Source organism: Caloenas nicobarica, chromosome 5, assembly GCF_036013445.1.
Source record: "Caloenas nicobarica isolate bCalNic1 chromosome 5, bCalNic1.hap1, whole genome shotgun sequence".
Lineage (NCBI taxonomy): Eukaryota > Metazoa > Chordata > Aves > Columbiformes > Columbidae > Caloenas > Caloenas nicobarica.
The window spans coordinates 26,696,000-26,713,723 of record NC_088249.1 but is presented as its reverse complement, the minus strand read 5'-3'; the positions used below and the strand labels follow the sequence as shown (position 1 = coordinate 26,713,723).

At 37.4% G+C, this 17,724-nt stretch overlaps 1 protein-coding gene across 10 annotated transcripts in view; it reads right to left on the bottom strand.

Moving 5' to 3' along the window:
- RALGAPA1 (Ral GTPase activating protein catalytic subunit alpha 1) overlaps positions 1-17,724 on the bottom strand; it is a 139,632-nt gene that overhangs the window by 115,530 nt on the left and 6,378 nt on the right. For all 10 annotated transcript variants that reach the window (XM_065636637.1, XM_065636639.1, XM_065636640.1 and 7 more), the window contains exons 2-8: positions 11,788-11,898; positions 11,205-11,254; positions 9,637-9,694; positions 9,084-9,127; positions 7,931-8,108; positions 6,108-6,223; positions 3,398-3,536 (exon numbers count right to left, since the gene is read on the bottom strand). In XM_065636637.1, coding sequence (XP_065492709.1) covers positions 3,398-3,536; positions 6,108-6,223; positions 7,931-8,108; positions 9,084-9,127; positions 9,637-9,694; positions 11,205-11,254; positions 11,788-11,898 — 696 coding nt within the window. The remainder of the gene's footprint in view (positions 1-3,397; positions 3,537-6,107; positions 6,224-7,930; positions 8,109-9,083; positions 9,128-9,636; positions 9,695-11,204; positions 11,255-11,787; positions 11,899-17,724) is intronic.

Sequence of the window (17,724 nt, the reverse complement as noted above, 5' to 3'; positions counted from 1 at the left end):
GTACATGAGTAAGAGATACATTCCATGGTTTTACAGGCCAGAAGGAAGTTTAAAGATACTAATAGCGGGAGTCAAAGTAGATACAAAGTAGTCACGCTGAAGAGTATAAAGTTGTTCCCCAACTATATCATCCTAATGCAAGGTCAAGAGTTGTTTTAAGGGATCCAGCATAACTTCTGACAGCTCATGGTATCATAGTCCAGGAGGAACAAGTCTGGATAGCAGTGAAGAAATAATTACCTACTATCTATGCAATTAACTTATGACAGCCATGTATACTTTTAGGCATTTGAAGTGAATACAGCCTACCCGCCCACCCACTGTAAAGCTTTCCTTGTTAACGTTACAAATACACAATACAACATCCCCCACCAGCACCAAGGATATCTAAGCTGGCATATCTCAGTGTCATTTCAACAGCCACATACAAAAGTAGTGATAAACTCATCACGATGCTGCTAAACTGAGGAGTGTTTCCAGAATAGACTTTAAAGTTACATCCACTATTTTTAATAGAAGCATTATTTTTAGAGGAAAAAACTACATGACTCTTGCATACTATCCATCTAAGTAACAAATGCACAGAGTACTTTTTAAAAAGCTTACAAAGAGTTTATTTGCTACAAATAAAAATCAGTACATTGTTTTCATTCTGTGGAAACCAGCAGGTTAGTAAGAAAATTAAAATATCTTAAATCAAGGCACGTATAACACCACAATCAGTGAAAAAAAAGAAGCAAATGCCTGGTAATGCAGTGTTTAAAGATGCAAAAATCAGTTCTCTCTGTCATCTACTAGCATTCAGTAGGGCATGAAGGCTGCAATACTGGCAGTATTTTCAAAAGGATAAGGCATGCAGCAGACATGCAGTAAACACGTCTTCAAAGCACACTGTCTCCTGTAGTTTCAAGATATCCTCTCAGAACATCCTCTCTATTCCCTCTCAATTGTATTACGTGCTGTAGCTGCTTCTCAAACGTATCCTCCTTCAATCGATTCTTGTATTTTCACATTTCTGTCCATCTTGGAAGTAGGTGTCAAGGCTCCAGATGAGGACACTGATGTAAAACCAAACCAAAACAGAAGCTTATTAGATTGATCCAAATAGCACAAGAGGAAATACTCCCTTCCCCCAACTATCCATTTTTCCTTCCTATTTTGTTTTGGGCTTTCCCCAACCCTTGCCCTTCTCCCTCTGGGAACTTGATGTGAGCTGGTGCCCAAAAGGGCAGGAAGCTGTAGGTGGTGGAAAACGTACAAAGGGTAGAAATTGAAAGCGCCAGCAAAACCACAGTTGTAATGGTGGACACTTCTAGCTTTGACCATGCTTATTTTATTGTTTCCCTGTATATGAAGGAGCTCATCTAAATGGCTTGGAAATGGCACAGAAAGGCACATTACTATGAAGGAAGAAACAATGCCCCTGGAATCCTACTGTCATATCTGTAGTTCTTACTAAACAATTTCTAAAGACTACCTTACAGAATCTAAACAGTTGTTAAAAGACATTCAAAACAAAACAAAACCAATTTCATGGTCTTTTCTAAGCCTGTAATACAGAAGCCAGAATTTGGAGGAGGCACAATACCAGATTCTTCTAACTGGAATGCTTGTGCTTGTTACTGTAACCAATATATTTATCTGAAAGATCTGCCTCAAGGGAAAAAAAAGGAGGGGGAAAAAAAAAGGAGGGGGGAAAAAAAAAAGGAGGGGGGGAAAAAAAAAAGGAGGAGGGGAAAAAAAAAAGGAGGGGGGGAAAGGAAATCTCAATCCATTATACTATCTCCAGCAAAGCCCTGTATCAATGCTTGCTTACTAAAACTACTATTTTGATGTATACCTCATGACTTCTCCTAAACTAAACATTACACCAGTAGCCCAAGAACTGTTTTTAGTAGCAGGCTCAGTGCCCAAGTTTGCCTTGTTTTCTGCCTAAATGCTGTCAGCTTTGTTCAGAACAGGCATAGGATTATTTTCAAACAGGGTGGGAAGATGCATGCCAGAGAAGAATGTCTTAAAAGAGAAAAGACTATTCTACTTACCAGAGTTTCTGTTGCATTCATTACTGTATTCTTCCCAAAATCCCTTTCATTGTTGCTGACTTTGCACAGTTTCAGGCACTGACAGTTTTGGATATCTGTGCCCATTTCTTCTTGTTGTTCCCCACTGTCCTCTTCTTTACTAAAGCCTTGGAAGTTTCTTGTTTATGGCTCACAGAAAAAGAGAGGACTACGGTAACACTTCTGTGGAAGGCTCAGTCAAGATCTTCATAGAAAGAGAAAATATCATTTCCATGTTGATTGTTCCAGGATGTCAAGCAGCAGTAGGTTTGCTTTCTCAGCATCGCTTACAATCCCTCTTGTAGCTCTTCTATCACAGAACCTCTTCAGTATCTTACATATCTCTTGTTCTACTGTTGCTTATAGCTGGATTTACACTATTTCTTCTCCCCTAGACAAGAAGGCCAACTGTCTGTTTTCCTCAGAACAGAGTTTTGAAACATCCATCTCTGAAGAAAGCCACAATCCAAATACATGTTCATGGACTGACAAAAACTAAGGCTTTCTCAACAAACTTCCCCGACAGCTTGATTTTACAATATGAAATTGTGTCTGGAGATCACTACTAATCCTTGTGAGATGCTGCATCAACAGGTGAGAGGAGCAGTGAGGCGTCCGTACTATTCAAGTAATTAAACAGCAGCTTAAAGCCTGTGTACATGGTATTGCTTTGCAAACAAGAGTCTTCAACTCTGTTAGCTTACAACCAACATGTGTGGGTGCATGCAAACCTGAGCTAGCAAAAAATCAAGACATGCAGACAACATTCTAGTTTAGAATGGGCTAAAAACCTCTGAGCAAAACTCTAGTTAGGTTTGCTTAGCAGACACCCAAAATTCCGTACCCCCAGCTTTAAAGATTGTGTTAAACCTTAGCTTCCTCTCCCTACTGCAAGCTCTTGATAAAATAGTTTACACAAAAACATAACTTTGTCCTGTCTGAACTACAAGCAAGCACCGTATGATCCAAACACTATGATCCTGTACAGATAAAGCCAACATCCCCAAAGATCAGCACACTAACACCTTTTGTCTCAGCAGCAGTAGTTCCTCTTCAGAGCACAACTTAAACCAACAACCGAGGTCACATTAAAGAACTGTTTTGTAAGAACATTTAATTTACCTGAATCAGGTTAATATAGCAAGATTGACTCTAATGAAAGGGTCAGGTACCTCCACAGAGAAGTGAAAACCATGAACAGGAACCATAACATGTTCTTTCATAAGAAATACTTTTGGAGAATGTTCTTTATGGGCAACATGACTAGCAAAACACTGCTTTGCTGTAGTCTCTATTAGAGACAATGTAATGATTTTATCAGCTGTGTTAACACTTACCAAGTATAGGGTTATACAAACTGGTCTCCTTACAGATGTTTGGGAAAATAGAAGGTAAGTAGTATTTCTTAAAATTTGAGAATAAAAATGAAAATCCCTTTTCCTGGTTTTCCTTGTTCTTCCATTCTAAACTCTTAACCTTAAAAAAAAAATGGATAAAGTAAACATCTAGAAGCAGAATAAAAAGATGACTGATGAAATGTCTTCTTTATAAGTTATTTCTTTGGAACAAAATCATATGCATTTTAATAAAGACTTTTAGAAAGATGGAACAGAAACTAGCTAGGAAACGTCAACGAAACAAAGACTTTCTCTTCCAAAACATTGCTTCAAAATGAACCTGAACACATCAAATACTGAAACCAGTAAGAAATACATCTGCTTTTATGGTCATCTTGCCAAGTCAGGGTGTAAACCCAAACTGACTGTTTTTGATAAACTGGTTTTATATTTCAAAATGTTTTATAAGAAAAGGACAATTACCCATGGTACTCCGAACATTTGTTTGACAATTTAACACATTTCAACTAACAAGTGTCCATATAGTCATTATAATAGGTACTTGGATTCATTTCTGTGGTTGGTAGTATGTAACAAACAGATCTGTCAACCACAAGTAGCAGAACATACAACTTTAAAGTTGAATTAACAAATCTACTTTCATGGATCATGAGTGCTAAGCCCTTCTCTTAAAGAAATATTTCCTACTGAAAAGCATGATAAATTCTCCTTAATAATAAATCCAACATGCAGTTTCCATCTTTGTCCTAGAATATCCACCTGCCTGGAGGGCTGGGTTATCTATCGAGTCTACCATAAATAAAATAAGAAGCTTTGCTTTTTCCTTTTTTTCCCCCACCCTTTTTTCACTTCCCTCCCCTGTTTTTTTTTTTCTCCCTGCCCCCCCCCCCCCGCCCCCCGCTTCCTTTACTCCTTACTTAAAGTCCACAGTTCTATTATGATCTATTTTCAGGGCAATGGACCTTTAGAATGGAATACACATACATATATATATATATATACACACACACACATATATATACCCCCTCGATGTAATTCAATAGAATGGGTGACTAATATGTAGAAATTAGTGACACAAGGTCCTTTAGCAGAACTTAATGTCAAAGAAGTAACTATTCAGCTTGAAATTATTAGTGCCTCTAAAGAGACTTCAGCAAAAGACTGTAGCACTCACATAGTGAACAAGTTTTACAACAACTGTCTCAATGACTTATCTAAACTTAAAAATAATATTACCAATTTATTAGAGAGAGGGCAGTTGTCTTCAAGAATGTAAGGGGTATTTTTATTCAAACTGAACAGTCGTCCTTAAGCTCACCCTACAAAGTATGATGACCTCTATTCAAACTGGGAGATGCTGCAAGCAACAAAATGAAGTTGCAAATTATTCTAGCACTGCAAGTTCGCAGAGTAATATAGATAAAGGGAAACCAGGAAATGTTTCAGTTTAACACTGGCTATATTTGTGCACTGTCCAACTCCTTGAGCACAACCTGCAAAAGTGTGAAGAACTTATGGACAGATACCCAAGTGGGTTCTGCTGGACAAGTCTGACCAGAAGGCAGGACTCTGGAACACCTACAGAATGTCATGCAGTTTGCTGGGCGTATGACATCAGAGCAGGCTCAGAAGCAGCATGTGTGAACTGGCCAGCAAATCAATTACATAAAATATAACAGCTAGGCCACAGTTTTTGATAGGAGCTCTTGCCATGCCCCATCCTAGGCATTTCAATGATGGACTGAGATCATGTAAGCGTCAAAATACAAAAGGGAAGACACAGTGTGTGCCTGAGTTGCACACCGTGGACTAGATACTCATTCAAGTCTTCATTTTCTGTGCACAGTTCAGCTCCACAATCTGTTGATCAGAAAACAAACAAACAAACAAAAACACCAAAAAAACCCCACCAAACCAAAACGAAAAAAACACTACCACACACCAGCTTTTGCTAGAAAGCCATAATCTCTGTGTCACACCCTCACACTCTAAACACCAAGGGCTTTTCAGTAGCTCAGAGTGTTTCCATTAAAGAATGGAGAGGCTGTACGGTTAATCTACTGAAACAGCACAAATTCCAGAAAGATAGCTGGAGGAAAAATACGGCCTTAAGCATAGACACTAGCAGCCCCAGTCTTACAAACCACTGAGTCTGACATCCTATTTCTGTTGGTTTTGTCAGCTAGCCCAAGTATAAACCTGGGAAAAAAAGCCAGCAAAAGTCTAGGACTCATTAAAAGCAATCAATGCTTTCAGTCAGAAGTTTCCCCTTAGTTTGAAAAGCAAAGCCCCTAACCACCACAAAAACCACATGGTAAGAGCAAGCCCAGTTGATCCCTCCACTTATTGAAGGAACCAGGGCAGGGAAGGGGACGTGAAAATCATAAGGGAGCTGGAATCAGCATTGCTGGCAGTGACTGCCAAGTCTTATCTTTTTTTTTTCCCCTCTGTGTTGCAATTTGATATGCTACTCTGTGGTAGAAGACTTATGAATCTTCACAGTGAAGACAAGTGAAGATTTTCTAGGAAAATTTGCGTTTTATGAAGGACACTTGAGCAAGAGGCAAGGGGGAAGAATGTTTAAAAAATGTTTATATACATTTGCAGTGCTACTAGTAAATGTCTTTTGTAATGGACAAACAGGTGTTAGTTGCTTGGTACTTGTTTGCTTGAAAACCATAGAACATACCTGAATTACTATGTATTTCAAAAGTGCTTCTAGGAAATAGCTTGTTAAATCTTCTTGTCCTTTATCTCCTGATTGTGGAGGAACAAGTGGAGTGATTTCTTCTATAGTCACTTGAGCTATTTAAAAAAAAAAAGAAAAAGGAAGTACATCTAACATTTAGACCATTTTTTCTAATGCATAAATATCTACCAAGTTATGAAAGTAGAAATGTAATGAAGTAAGCAGAGACAGTTATGGGCAAAACAATCCACCCAAAGATTAATGAAAATTAGGAAATTTTAGCTAATAAACCACCACAGAACTAATTTCTTACATACATAAAAACACAGCAGATAATAACTAAGTGCTCCCTATGTACCTTGGGAATCTACCTGCCAAGATGCAATTTTTCAAAACGGCGTAATCAATTTATTTTGGAATTTATGCAAGCAACAGCGTAACATTTGTGTTGCACAAATGCCAAATCTTTATTTACATCTCTCAAAATTTTCTTCATCTAGCAGTTGACAGGTTACATTTGTGTTAAGTTTTACTAGCTCTATCCTTCCTTTGCCTCTACAGTGATGCTACTTCAGTTTATTTTTCTCTTTTTCTAGTTATATGTTCGCATTTCACATAGTGTATTCGTCATACAACCCCTTTATATTTGTTCCTCCTTTCCTGCTGTAGAGATACAACATAAGGTAACTCCAAAACAGGGCTTAAAATATGTAGCAAACTTATCAGCAGAGCTATCCTGCCATGGAATTTGTCAAGGAGACACCACTTGCTTCTACAAGCAATGTTTGTGTCAGCTCTAAAACACTGGGTGAAGGTGGAAAAAAGGCAACAGCACTGTTCAGAGGGCAAAGTGGTTAGCTGCTTATTCACATTTACGTGAATGCACAGCTTGCATTTATGACCCCATTCAATTGAAATTCGTTAATAAATGAGTTTAAAATTCTACTAACTGGAATAGTTTGAGTTAGGAGCCAAAAGGCTCCCCAAAGTAACCAGTATCTGATGCTGACTGCTAGAGTGAACAGTCAAATGAAAAACTGTCATAAGAATCATCTTAAGAGGAAAATCATCCTCATGCTAATCAAGAGTCAAGATAATGATCTTCACATTTAAAAAACCAGTATCTATAAAGTATAAAAAGCTTATCTCAGAATGCTTAATCCCTTCCACTGATGCTGACCTTTCTGACCCCAGGTTTTGCAATCTACAGGTCCAAGATTCTGAGCCACATTAATATCACAGCTTTAATTGCTTGGTCATACACAGACAGAGCAAGAAGATCAACCATTTGGCTTTATGCATTGCCTTAACAACTACTCATTCTGTTGACGGTCACACCACAAACTGCTTTGTGTAGCTTGCTCCCTACAGTATGGCCAAAGCCAGTGCAAGTGTTAAACGCAAGCAGAATCTGCCTGTTTTAAGTTTGCAGTAGATGCAGCACCTGCTTGTAGTTCTTAAGAAGAACTACATAAAATTTGTCAGTTTATTTTCACCCTCTGTGTTAAGCTACTATAGCCATACTAAAAACAAACCAAACCAAATAAAAACAAACCAACCAACCACAAAAAAATCCCAAAAGCAAACAGACAAAAAAAAATCCCACAAAACAAACCAAAACCCAATCCAACCCAAAAAACAACAGAAAAAGACAAAGTTACTATTGGAAGATCACCTGATAAACTGCCAAGAAACACATTACCAGCTCCATAATCTCCCTGGATACATACATACATACATAGTTCTTTGTTACTTCAACTTGCCTGTTCTGGGCTGAGAGGTGAATTATGTGGAGAATTGAGCAATATTACCAAATTACTTACTTTCTTGAACGTTAAGTGGAGGGTTAATGAGATTATCTAGTGTTCGGGGGCCATACTCAGACTGTGGTGATGAAAATCCAGGAATCAAGCAAGAAAACATCCATAATTGTTCTTTACTACAGTTATTTTGAAGTGCTTGCAGCCACAAAAGAAAGAGACGCACACCCTCTCGCCGTATCTTAAAGGAAAAAAACCAGACAAAACCAAACTGAGCAAGTTAACTTGTCCCAGAACATACAAAAGCATTTCCATTTGTCCTGGAGGAAGGAGGAGTAGGGGAGTGGTAGAAAAGATGAGAATAGACAGACAGCATGACCACCAGCAATCAGCAGAGCCAGGCTAGTGCATCTGCTGCTCCTGCTGAAATGCAAGGACAACCCCAGCACTTTCCCTGCTGTTTGCCTCACGGAATCTCTGTCATAGGGTTTTCTCTGAGGGACGAGGAAGAAAACCAAGATGCATCTAGTCACTTGCCTGACTGCAGCATTGCAAGACATCCCGTGAATTTTTCAGAAAATACAAAGACCATCATAAAATTTCTAAATGTATGCATGAATTATAACAGAGTGAGTTTTTTGCAGCAGAAAGATCTGTTCCACCCTCTTCCATTCCTTCTTCAAGAAAGGCCATGGAAACCTAGAGTAGTCCCCTCCTGGCTCTCACGCAGGCGAATTTCAGCACCAGCAAAGCCTTCAGGTGGTTTACAGAGGAGTGGCATGGGTGTTTGCTGCAGTACAAAAACAACCTGTGGCTTTTGTCCCATGGTCAACTGTTATCACACTACCCACTGACAGGTCTCTTTGGCACAGATAATCTTCCGCTTCCAAGGCAGTCCTAAAACCACAGCCGGAATCCCAAACCCAATTTCCTTGCTCCTAACAAGGAATGGTAAAGGCTTACTTCTGCTTTAATGCAAAATCCTTCAAACCATTTGCACACATTATCAACTTGGCTATTCTATGTAAACCTATTACCATTGCAAGTAGCTCTACCCAGGTAAAGCTGATGACAGGAAGTCATTCTTTCATAACACACAAATCATGATCTTGTTCTCATTCCTGTACTTTTACCATAAAAAAACCCCACACCCTTATGTTCTTATTTGTATTTTTAAGTATTTTAGAAAAAAGTAGTATGCAACTCTTCCCAATACCTTTAATGAATTTCCAGTATGAAGAAGCTTCTTTAAAATCAATCCTAAAAAACGGGGAAAAAAAAAGGTATATTTGTTTATTCTTTTATTAAGTAAAATGTCAGAGTTCTCGGTCAGACTTGATAACAACTTTTAAACAAGTCCTTGGCAATCTCCAATATAATCTTGGTGAACTTGATATCCTCAGGCAACTCTCTCAATGCCAGAAGGAAAAAAGATCACCTTTCATAGCTTCCTCATAACCCATAACATCTTCCCCCAATGACTTTTTCAGATGTGTACATTAAAAGTAAATGATTCTCACGTCATTAATGTTCATAATATCAGCACTCCCCATTTACAAATACGGACCTCACCCCAATGTTGAAATTTATTACTAGTAGAGAAGAAATTAGGAAAAAGAAAAACTACAAAGAGTTTCAAGACCATAATCCCTGTTATGCCACTTAAAGGTTAGGGAAATGAGTAGCACAAACTCCTAGTAGCTACTAATAAAAAAATAAAATTAAAAAAGAAAAAATAGGAAAAAAAGGAAAAAAGAAAATCAGCTTACCAATACTATGAAATTGCCATCTCTGATGAATCCTTTCTGGAAGGAGCTGCAAAATTTTCTACAAAAAACAGAACCCAAGGATCTATGTCACAGATACCACTCTCAAAGACCAAAGAACACTTTCACAAAGGCCACAGATCAGAAGCTGAAGGGTTAACTTAGAAAATTTCCACATTGCTTTCCTTGGAAGCATTACGGTCTTTTCAAAATAATCCCATTCCTAAAGCTAAGAAGCCCCAAGATTCAGACTGTCTGGCAAGTCCTGCACTGGAGACTCCAAATGTTGCTGCAGTTCATCTGGCGCCATTGCCTCTCTGCTGGGGGTTGCTGCTTACAGTATAGGGAGTCAAATGGGATGAGTATCTGTCTCAGTTGCTCTGGTTCACAACAGGTTGTGTTAGGTTATTCCGCCTTTCTAACTGCTTAAGCTAGGATCTTCAGCTGTCAACTTGCCTCTGTGGCACAAGCAAACATTTGCTTCAGCCTTCTCAGCAGAGGGGTAGTGAGCTACAGCAAAACAATGAAGAAAAGACTTGAGGCAATAATGGTCTAACACCTCTCCAGCCAGATTAGAGGATTATCATCTTCAAATGGTAAGAAACAGAGCACAGTTAGTGACAGAGACAGTTAAAAATGTATTATGTAGCACTTCAACATTTATGCTAGAGGCATCAGCAACTTGTAAGTAACTTGATTTCCCAAATGAATTTCTGGCCCTGGCCCTCCAGCAGCCTGTGCTACGGCTTCCAAGGTGACCTAATATCCCTTTATGTAGGAACTAGTGAACAAATTAACTAGCTCTCATTAGATTCATTCTCCTTGTAATAGCTAACCCTACAGTTTTAAGGACCAACGTATCTCACTAAAAATAAACTTAAAAAAATTTAAAATATTGAATTTATATTCAACCATGTGATAAGCATTCATCGACTTTCGATTTTACAGATATTTAAAAACCACAATCCTTGTTCTACAGTTAGAAGACTCCATCAAAAAGGAAAGACAAAAACTTGACATTCTGAGCTATTTCTGAACTATGGTCTCTGCGCAGAAATGGTCTGATTTCATTGAATTAGTTTCCAACTCATCTTAATTAAGTCAAGATATGCTTTTGGTAAGGATATTGCAAGATGCTACTTTCAAATAATAAATCTTTTCAAAAACAAAAGGGATCTATAAAAACTTATTATGCAGTAGTCACCTATTATGAGAAAAATCAAAGATAACAAGCAATCATAAGGTAAAAAACCATCATGACTAATCAGAGATCACATCTATAAGAATTTCAAAATGTGAAGGGGGGTGGGCAAGACCACCACCAAAAAGTAATCAACTATCTGCACATGCAGAAAACATCTTTTTCCACTTAGGACATCTTCCTGCAAAACTGCAAGTCAAATTCTTTTTCTTCTCATATAAAGCACATATATTCAACTCTATGCAAAAGAAGAAAGAATGTAGCTAAGTGCAAAGCATATTTCCAGGCAACTGTAGAATAGCTGTACTATTATTTAACAGGACTTAATTCAAAGCAAAAAACTCATACAAGAATATTTAAGTTATCTTACCTCAAAAATAAAAAGAATAGAATCTAATTCTTCTCTCTGAGACTTGTGACCTTGATGCAATTAAAAAAAAAAAAAAAAAAAATAGAAAATACACTTTCATTAACCAAACAAAACGTAGAGGACATTGACAAAGAACCTTAGATGTGTAAAACAAAAACATGCATTTCTACAACCATAATTTTGCATTCCTTCTACAATTTTTTTTAAAAAGTATATTTCATAGAAAGGTTTTATAACAGCTACAGTTTGATAATTTTCTATCACAGCACCAACAGCTGATAGAAATTCAGTTACATAATATTTTCTTACAACAAAACTTAGAATAATACTGCAGAACACAAGTAGTATAACACCTTAACAATCCTCACTTTGCCAAGTGCAAAACCAGTCAGAGAATAAAAACTCTTTGCTCACCTCCAATTGCTCCACCTTTATTTGCAAAGTTCATGCTTATACTTATTTCTGCACACCTAATGTTACTATCTGTGACCACAGACACTCTGCTTTATTTCTAACACTCTGCTTTATTTTATAACAAAAACAGAAGTGCCAAAACAAAAAGTGTTCTATTTGAAATACTTACCTTTTTGTTTAAGACCTACTTCAATAGTCACAAAGTTTTCAAAGAACACATAATATATATGTGAGAAATGTAGGTCGAAAAACTGTTTGAGATCAATTGATTCTGCATTCTCTGAAAAATAAAACAGAACACTGGTTTTATTTTTTTTAAATACTCAAAGTCAACCACTGCATACCATTATCCAGTAGGAAGAACTTAAGATATTTAAAAGAAAACTATTTTAAAGAAGTTCTTGAAGTTTTCATTCTTTTAAACTGAAGCTAAGGAAATTCAATATAGCATGCCGCAAATGCCTAGTGAATTTTAAAACACAAAACAGCATCTTCCTGCACACTCAGTGTTTGTATGACAGTAATACCTGCAAACCCCAGCCACGAACCAGAATTCCATCAGGACTAGCATTGTACAGATTAATGTTGTTTTAATTGTTAATTTAATAGAAATAAAGCTAATGACACTGCCCAAATTCTACAACAGAAAGACCATTGCTGCCCCCAACTGTAATTACGAGACACAACTAAGCTTACTTAAGAAAGCGGGAGAAGGACGATAAGTGAGGACCCACCTCTGCTCTGCAGAGAAACAAGCTGGGAAGACGCAAACAGAAGCACTGAATTCCCACTGCTGCCTCATTGCTCCCTCCAAGCTCCAACATGCACATTCCTTCCCCAGTCCCCCATACTCCTTGGATTATGTGGTCTCTGAGGTCAGAAGCTGGGACCTCAGGGGTACCCCGAGATGGGAACATTATTGTGAGTATAGGGGGATGTGCTTTGTTGTGTACCCCAGGAAGGTTTCGAGACTTTCTTCCCACAACCCTCTAGATGGTTTATGAAAATCTTCGGTTAAAGGAATACATGACGATTTATCTAGATTCGTTTTAAATTGATTGTTTTAAACAATCAATTCTTTGAAGTCTTAGTAAACGCTGAACCAAAAGATGCTCCCTGTCCTGTTATTTAACTACATAAGACTAGAGAACCTACATGGACAGAACAATACTATGGAAGCAGAGGAACAGGGAGACAGCATTTTAAAAGGCAAAACTCTCACCTTTCAGAATATTGATGTGAAACAAACAAACAAAAAAAAAGAAACTGAGGCAAATGGAACTTTTATACCCTTCACCAGCTCTATACACTGAGGCACCAACTTCCACCAAAGATATTTCTAAGTCTCTTTCTAATTCTTTATTGGATCATAGTTTTTTAAACTCTTTTTAGAATGTCATCAATCTTGATCATCTACAACTGTTATAGTATAAAGGAAAGAAACAATCAATTGAAAGGATGGCCAAAAGCACAGCATGGTTTTCAATTCTATTTTATTACGTAGCTCTGGAAGACTGCCAGTTTTCTCACAAATCTTGGTATAAAAGTTTCCAGTACATGTTCAGTTTTTGCAGTACCATAGAATTCTGCCATCATCTTGCATAATGAGTATAGTGGAGCCACAGTGCTCTTGGAGAAGACAGTGCTGTATTAACAGCCAAGATAACTCTTCAAGCAAGGCAGCTTAGCCAGCAATAAACTTTGTGGTCCAGAGTGCCAAGCGTGTGCCCGACCACCTACAAGACTACCCAATCTCCAGTTTTGCAGAAACTGCTACACCACTTACAGATCAGCAGCTGAACTGCTAGAATCCAGAGTCTGACATACTAAAGTATGGACAACAAAAAAAACAATTACACTTTAAACAAACTAGACCACGATTTTCAGACAGTCAGGGCAAGCGCACAAGCAACAGAGATACGACTAGAGCATAGCACAACCATCATGTCCACTTCCACACACGGGGCAGAACCCTAAGTGAGATCTAGACTATGGACAAGAAAACAGACCACGAAACAAATCAAAGGGGTTTGAGATAGGAGGATTAAACGGAGAAAGAAAGCACTGATTGAGATTTTCAGGAGAAAGGAAGGTGGCAGAAGGTAATCTTTTAGTCTATACATTTAACTGCTATTTGGGAATTGAACATAGAAAGCAATAGAATAGTTCACTTGATGTGAAGGAGCAGAAAACACTAGCTTCACATACTACAGGGATCAGAAGCAGTTAAACAGTGTCTCTGCCAATCAACTCGGAAGAACACTGCATTTTTGCAGGCACATTAAGTGTTTTGTTTCCTGAAATAGGTCCTCCTTTCCCTAGACACAGGTCAACTCTGAAGCAGACAAATAATAAAAAAATAAAATTAAAAAAAAAGCAAACCCCCTCAAAATCCCAAATGTATTCTTTAAAGACTCAATCTTAACGCAACAGTTTGTAATTTTTTGAGATACTACTCGAAACACCTAGATCCTTCAGGTGACGATCTCAAGGCTTGCCTACATCACCAGCTGGACACTGATTCTCATTTTTCCACATAATTAATGTGTGACACTTGCATATACCTGGTGCTGTGGTAAGAGGTCCTGCCATTCTCAAGTTCTGTTTCGGGAGAAGATTTCAGAAGATGGTCCTTTTTTGTTGTTGTTGTTATTATTATTATTAATTTTGTATTCATTTTTTAAGAATACTGTGGCGCAAATCACCTCAGGACTCAGAGGAGAATTGGTAGACTTGTATTACCACCATTAACAGCCAATTAACACTAAAAGCATACCTTCAGAATATAAGTATAGCTTAGAAGTGTATGATGAAAGTAAAAAATTCCTTGGCTTTACAACTTTTCTAGCAAATGCATTTCACACTGATTTCTTCCTAAGATCACACTTGACAGCACAATCAAATGCAAGTTTTTGGAATTCAAACCAAGCAGTTAACACCACCCGAATACTTGCAATAAATTCTATCACTTACGATGGAAGAAAATAAAAATGTAACATTTTATTTAATGAGAGTTTTGTCCTGGCGTTACATGAAAATAATACTTTTTTTAAAAAACCCGCAAGCTATTTCTGTTAATGGTGAAAAACAGCTTTGCTTCTAAAGTAGGGAAAACACACGTGCCTATGTGATAGGTTTGCCACGCAGAGCAAAAGACAGGATCTGCTCAAAGGACATCTATAGTCATTCAGTAAGCTGCTGGTCCAGAAGTTTGGAACTCATTATGCATACCCTGACCAAGAATTATGGCAAGAAGAGGGTGGGGGGGAAGTAGATACAGCATGGAGATAATAATGTAGACCTTAGACGAGTTTGATCTGGAAATCTAGTCTGGCCACCTGCCTACACCATTCCATGTCATAGCTACCTCCATGCTGAACACAATCCACACGACTAATACTAAGCATGACTAAGCATTGAGAGATTATTGCTCTCCTTGATTACTTTAACATCAAAACTTCCACCTATATGCTGCCGTTATGGCTTTCTTCATTAATTAAGGATCTGATTTTTTTTTTTCCCCTAATGAAAACATCTCTAGAACGTTTGGTTCACCTTTATCTTTGTAATCAACTAAAGATACAACTCTTCAATTCTCTCATCTTAAGCCATTTTCTCCATCACAAGGTCATTCTCCTCTATGCTCTCCCAAAGTACCATGAATGCTTCACACAGAGGCAAAAATCATTTCCTCTACAAGGAGCATCTGTACGTCCTTTGCACACAGCCTTGAACTGAGAATTTGCAGGAAGTTGCTTGTCTGCTTTGGCTATTTAATCTTTTCTGCCTTTCTAAGAAGGGAGACATAGCCTTGTTGCTACATGAAGTGGGATTACACAGAAACAGGCTTTTCCCCCCTAACTTACAGTGCATTCATTTACTTATTTTTAAACAAAATAACTTTGTATTCTCCTAACACAGATTCATGTAACTAACACAAACTAATGTATTCCTTGTGCTCTTGGTACTTATGCCCAGACTGGGAGGAGAGAAAGACTCAGAAATAGACCTGGCACCATATAAATGTCACAAGAGTTTCTCAGAATGGGAGAGGGGAAAATGGGACATTACTGTATTCCAACAATGTAAAAACTAAAGCTTCTACTGTACAAAGTATAGCTCCAGTACACTAAAATCCAGATTTCCAGCATTTTTTAGGGAAGCTGTTTGTCAAGAAAATGCAGTTCTCTTCAAGTATCACAAGGGCAAGAAACACAGATTATTGACTGCTTATTTTTCCTTAATAATTTTCTGTAACTTAAAAATTAACTCTGTATGTTCAGTGGGTTTTTGTTTGTTTTTAGGAGGAAGTTTAATTTAAGCACAAAGAGACATCACACAGCTTCTCTGTCCTTTTCTTCCTCCCATAAGACTTTTCTAAAAGTAGCTTTACTTTTTTCTAGGTTAAGTATTACAAAGGTAAGTTAGTTTTTTTGATTTAATTTTTAGAAGTTGTATTCAGCTTACAGATTTCTGTTCTATTTTGATGCATGAAACAGACAATCGAACTAAAAATGGGAGACTATAATAGTTAGAGCTATTTGTATGACCCTCATTACAAGAGCATTCAAACACCAGAGCAACTGGAATTCATATTTCCATTCAACCAACTGAAGTTTGGAAGTTCTTACTATTCCCCTCCTTATAGACTGGAGCTGCAGCAAAGGAAAAAACCAACCAAACAAACAACCGAAAAACCACAACCAAAAAACCAAACAAACAAACCAACCAACCACACAACAATCAAAACAAAAACCCCTCCACCTCTCCTACCAACTTCTGTGCTTACATGTGACTGTACTTTTAGGAACTTAATTTCCTATATTTTCAACTGGCCAACTCTTTTCTTACAAACTTATTTTCATGTATTTTCAAACTCTTTTGAAGGTTAATTGTTCAAAAGTTTCTGGAAGGTTACAGTCTTTCCAAGTATGTCAGTAGGATGTTCAAACTGAAGTGCCCACAGTGACCATTTTAGGAAGGGAAGATTCTAGGCCAAAATTTTCTTGCAGAAAATCTGCCACAGAACTCTGCCTGAGAGTAAACCCATTTGCTCCAAAGCTTTTATTATGGTTTATTCATCAGCACATCTCTTCTTAACCAGGAATAATTTGCATCCACAAAAGTGTTTCAATAAAAATGTAACCCTTTAGTACTTCACATTGGAAGATACTATTTGAACCGCATATCATACTTAGAATTACAGTGCTAGAGTGCCACCTCAAAGAGCTTAAAAATGACTTTATTAGATGTAAAACATGAACCAGAAAAAGCACCACAGGTTTTTTACTGTATATTTAAACTTGTAAGGGATCACCTGAGCCAGATTCTGCAAAGCTCACAAGTTTACACGTAAAACACCCCTATCATCTGTAGGACGAGGATCTCAGTGGGCTTTAACTTCTATTATACACAGTTTGTCATCCCTGGTTTTTTTGTTTTCTACATATTACCCTATAAATTATCATAAACTAATCCACAACATCTGTTACATATTTATAAATGAGTTGATTTAGCATGGGAAATGCATCTCTACTATTTAGGTGATTGCCTGCTGTATGAAAATAAAATATGATAAAGCAGCTAAACTTGTACTTTCTGCACAGAACTTTAAAAGTAAACGATCAAAATACTGAACTTAAAACTAAAACAAGAACACCTAGACAGATCTTAGATATATATTAACTTTTCTGAAGAGAACATTAACATTCACCAGTTGACACAAAGCATCACAGAAATTTACCATAGCATTTAACAGAATAGTCTACATCATTACAGACCAAGTTGTGGTTACTTTCACATTTGATTTCAAGTGTTTCAGAATAGTATGTTTATACATAAAATTGCTACAGCACACAGTATTTAAAAAAAAAAAAAAAAAATCCACCACACAACAAAAAACCCAAATAAAACAACAACAACAACACAAAAAAACCCACAAAAAAAACAAAACCAAAAAACCATTATCCTGTCTCATTCTGAGACTTACTGGCTTTTAAGTCACTTTCCCTCATCCTCACCCAAAAGTAAAATACCAGTGACAACCGCAGCAAACAATGGCCTGGAAGACATCCAGACTTCTAGTTCTATTTCTGTGAAGCGGGGG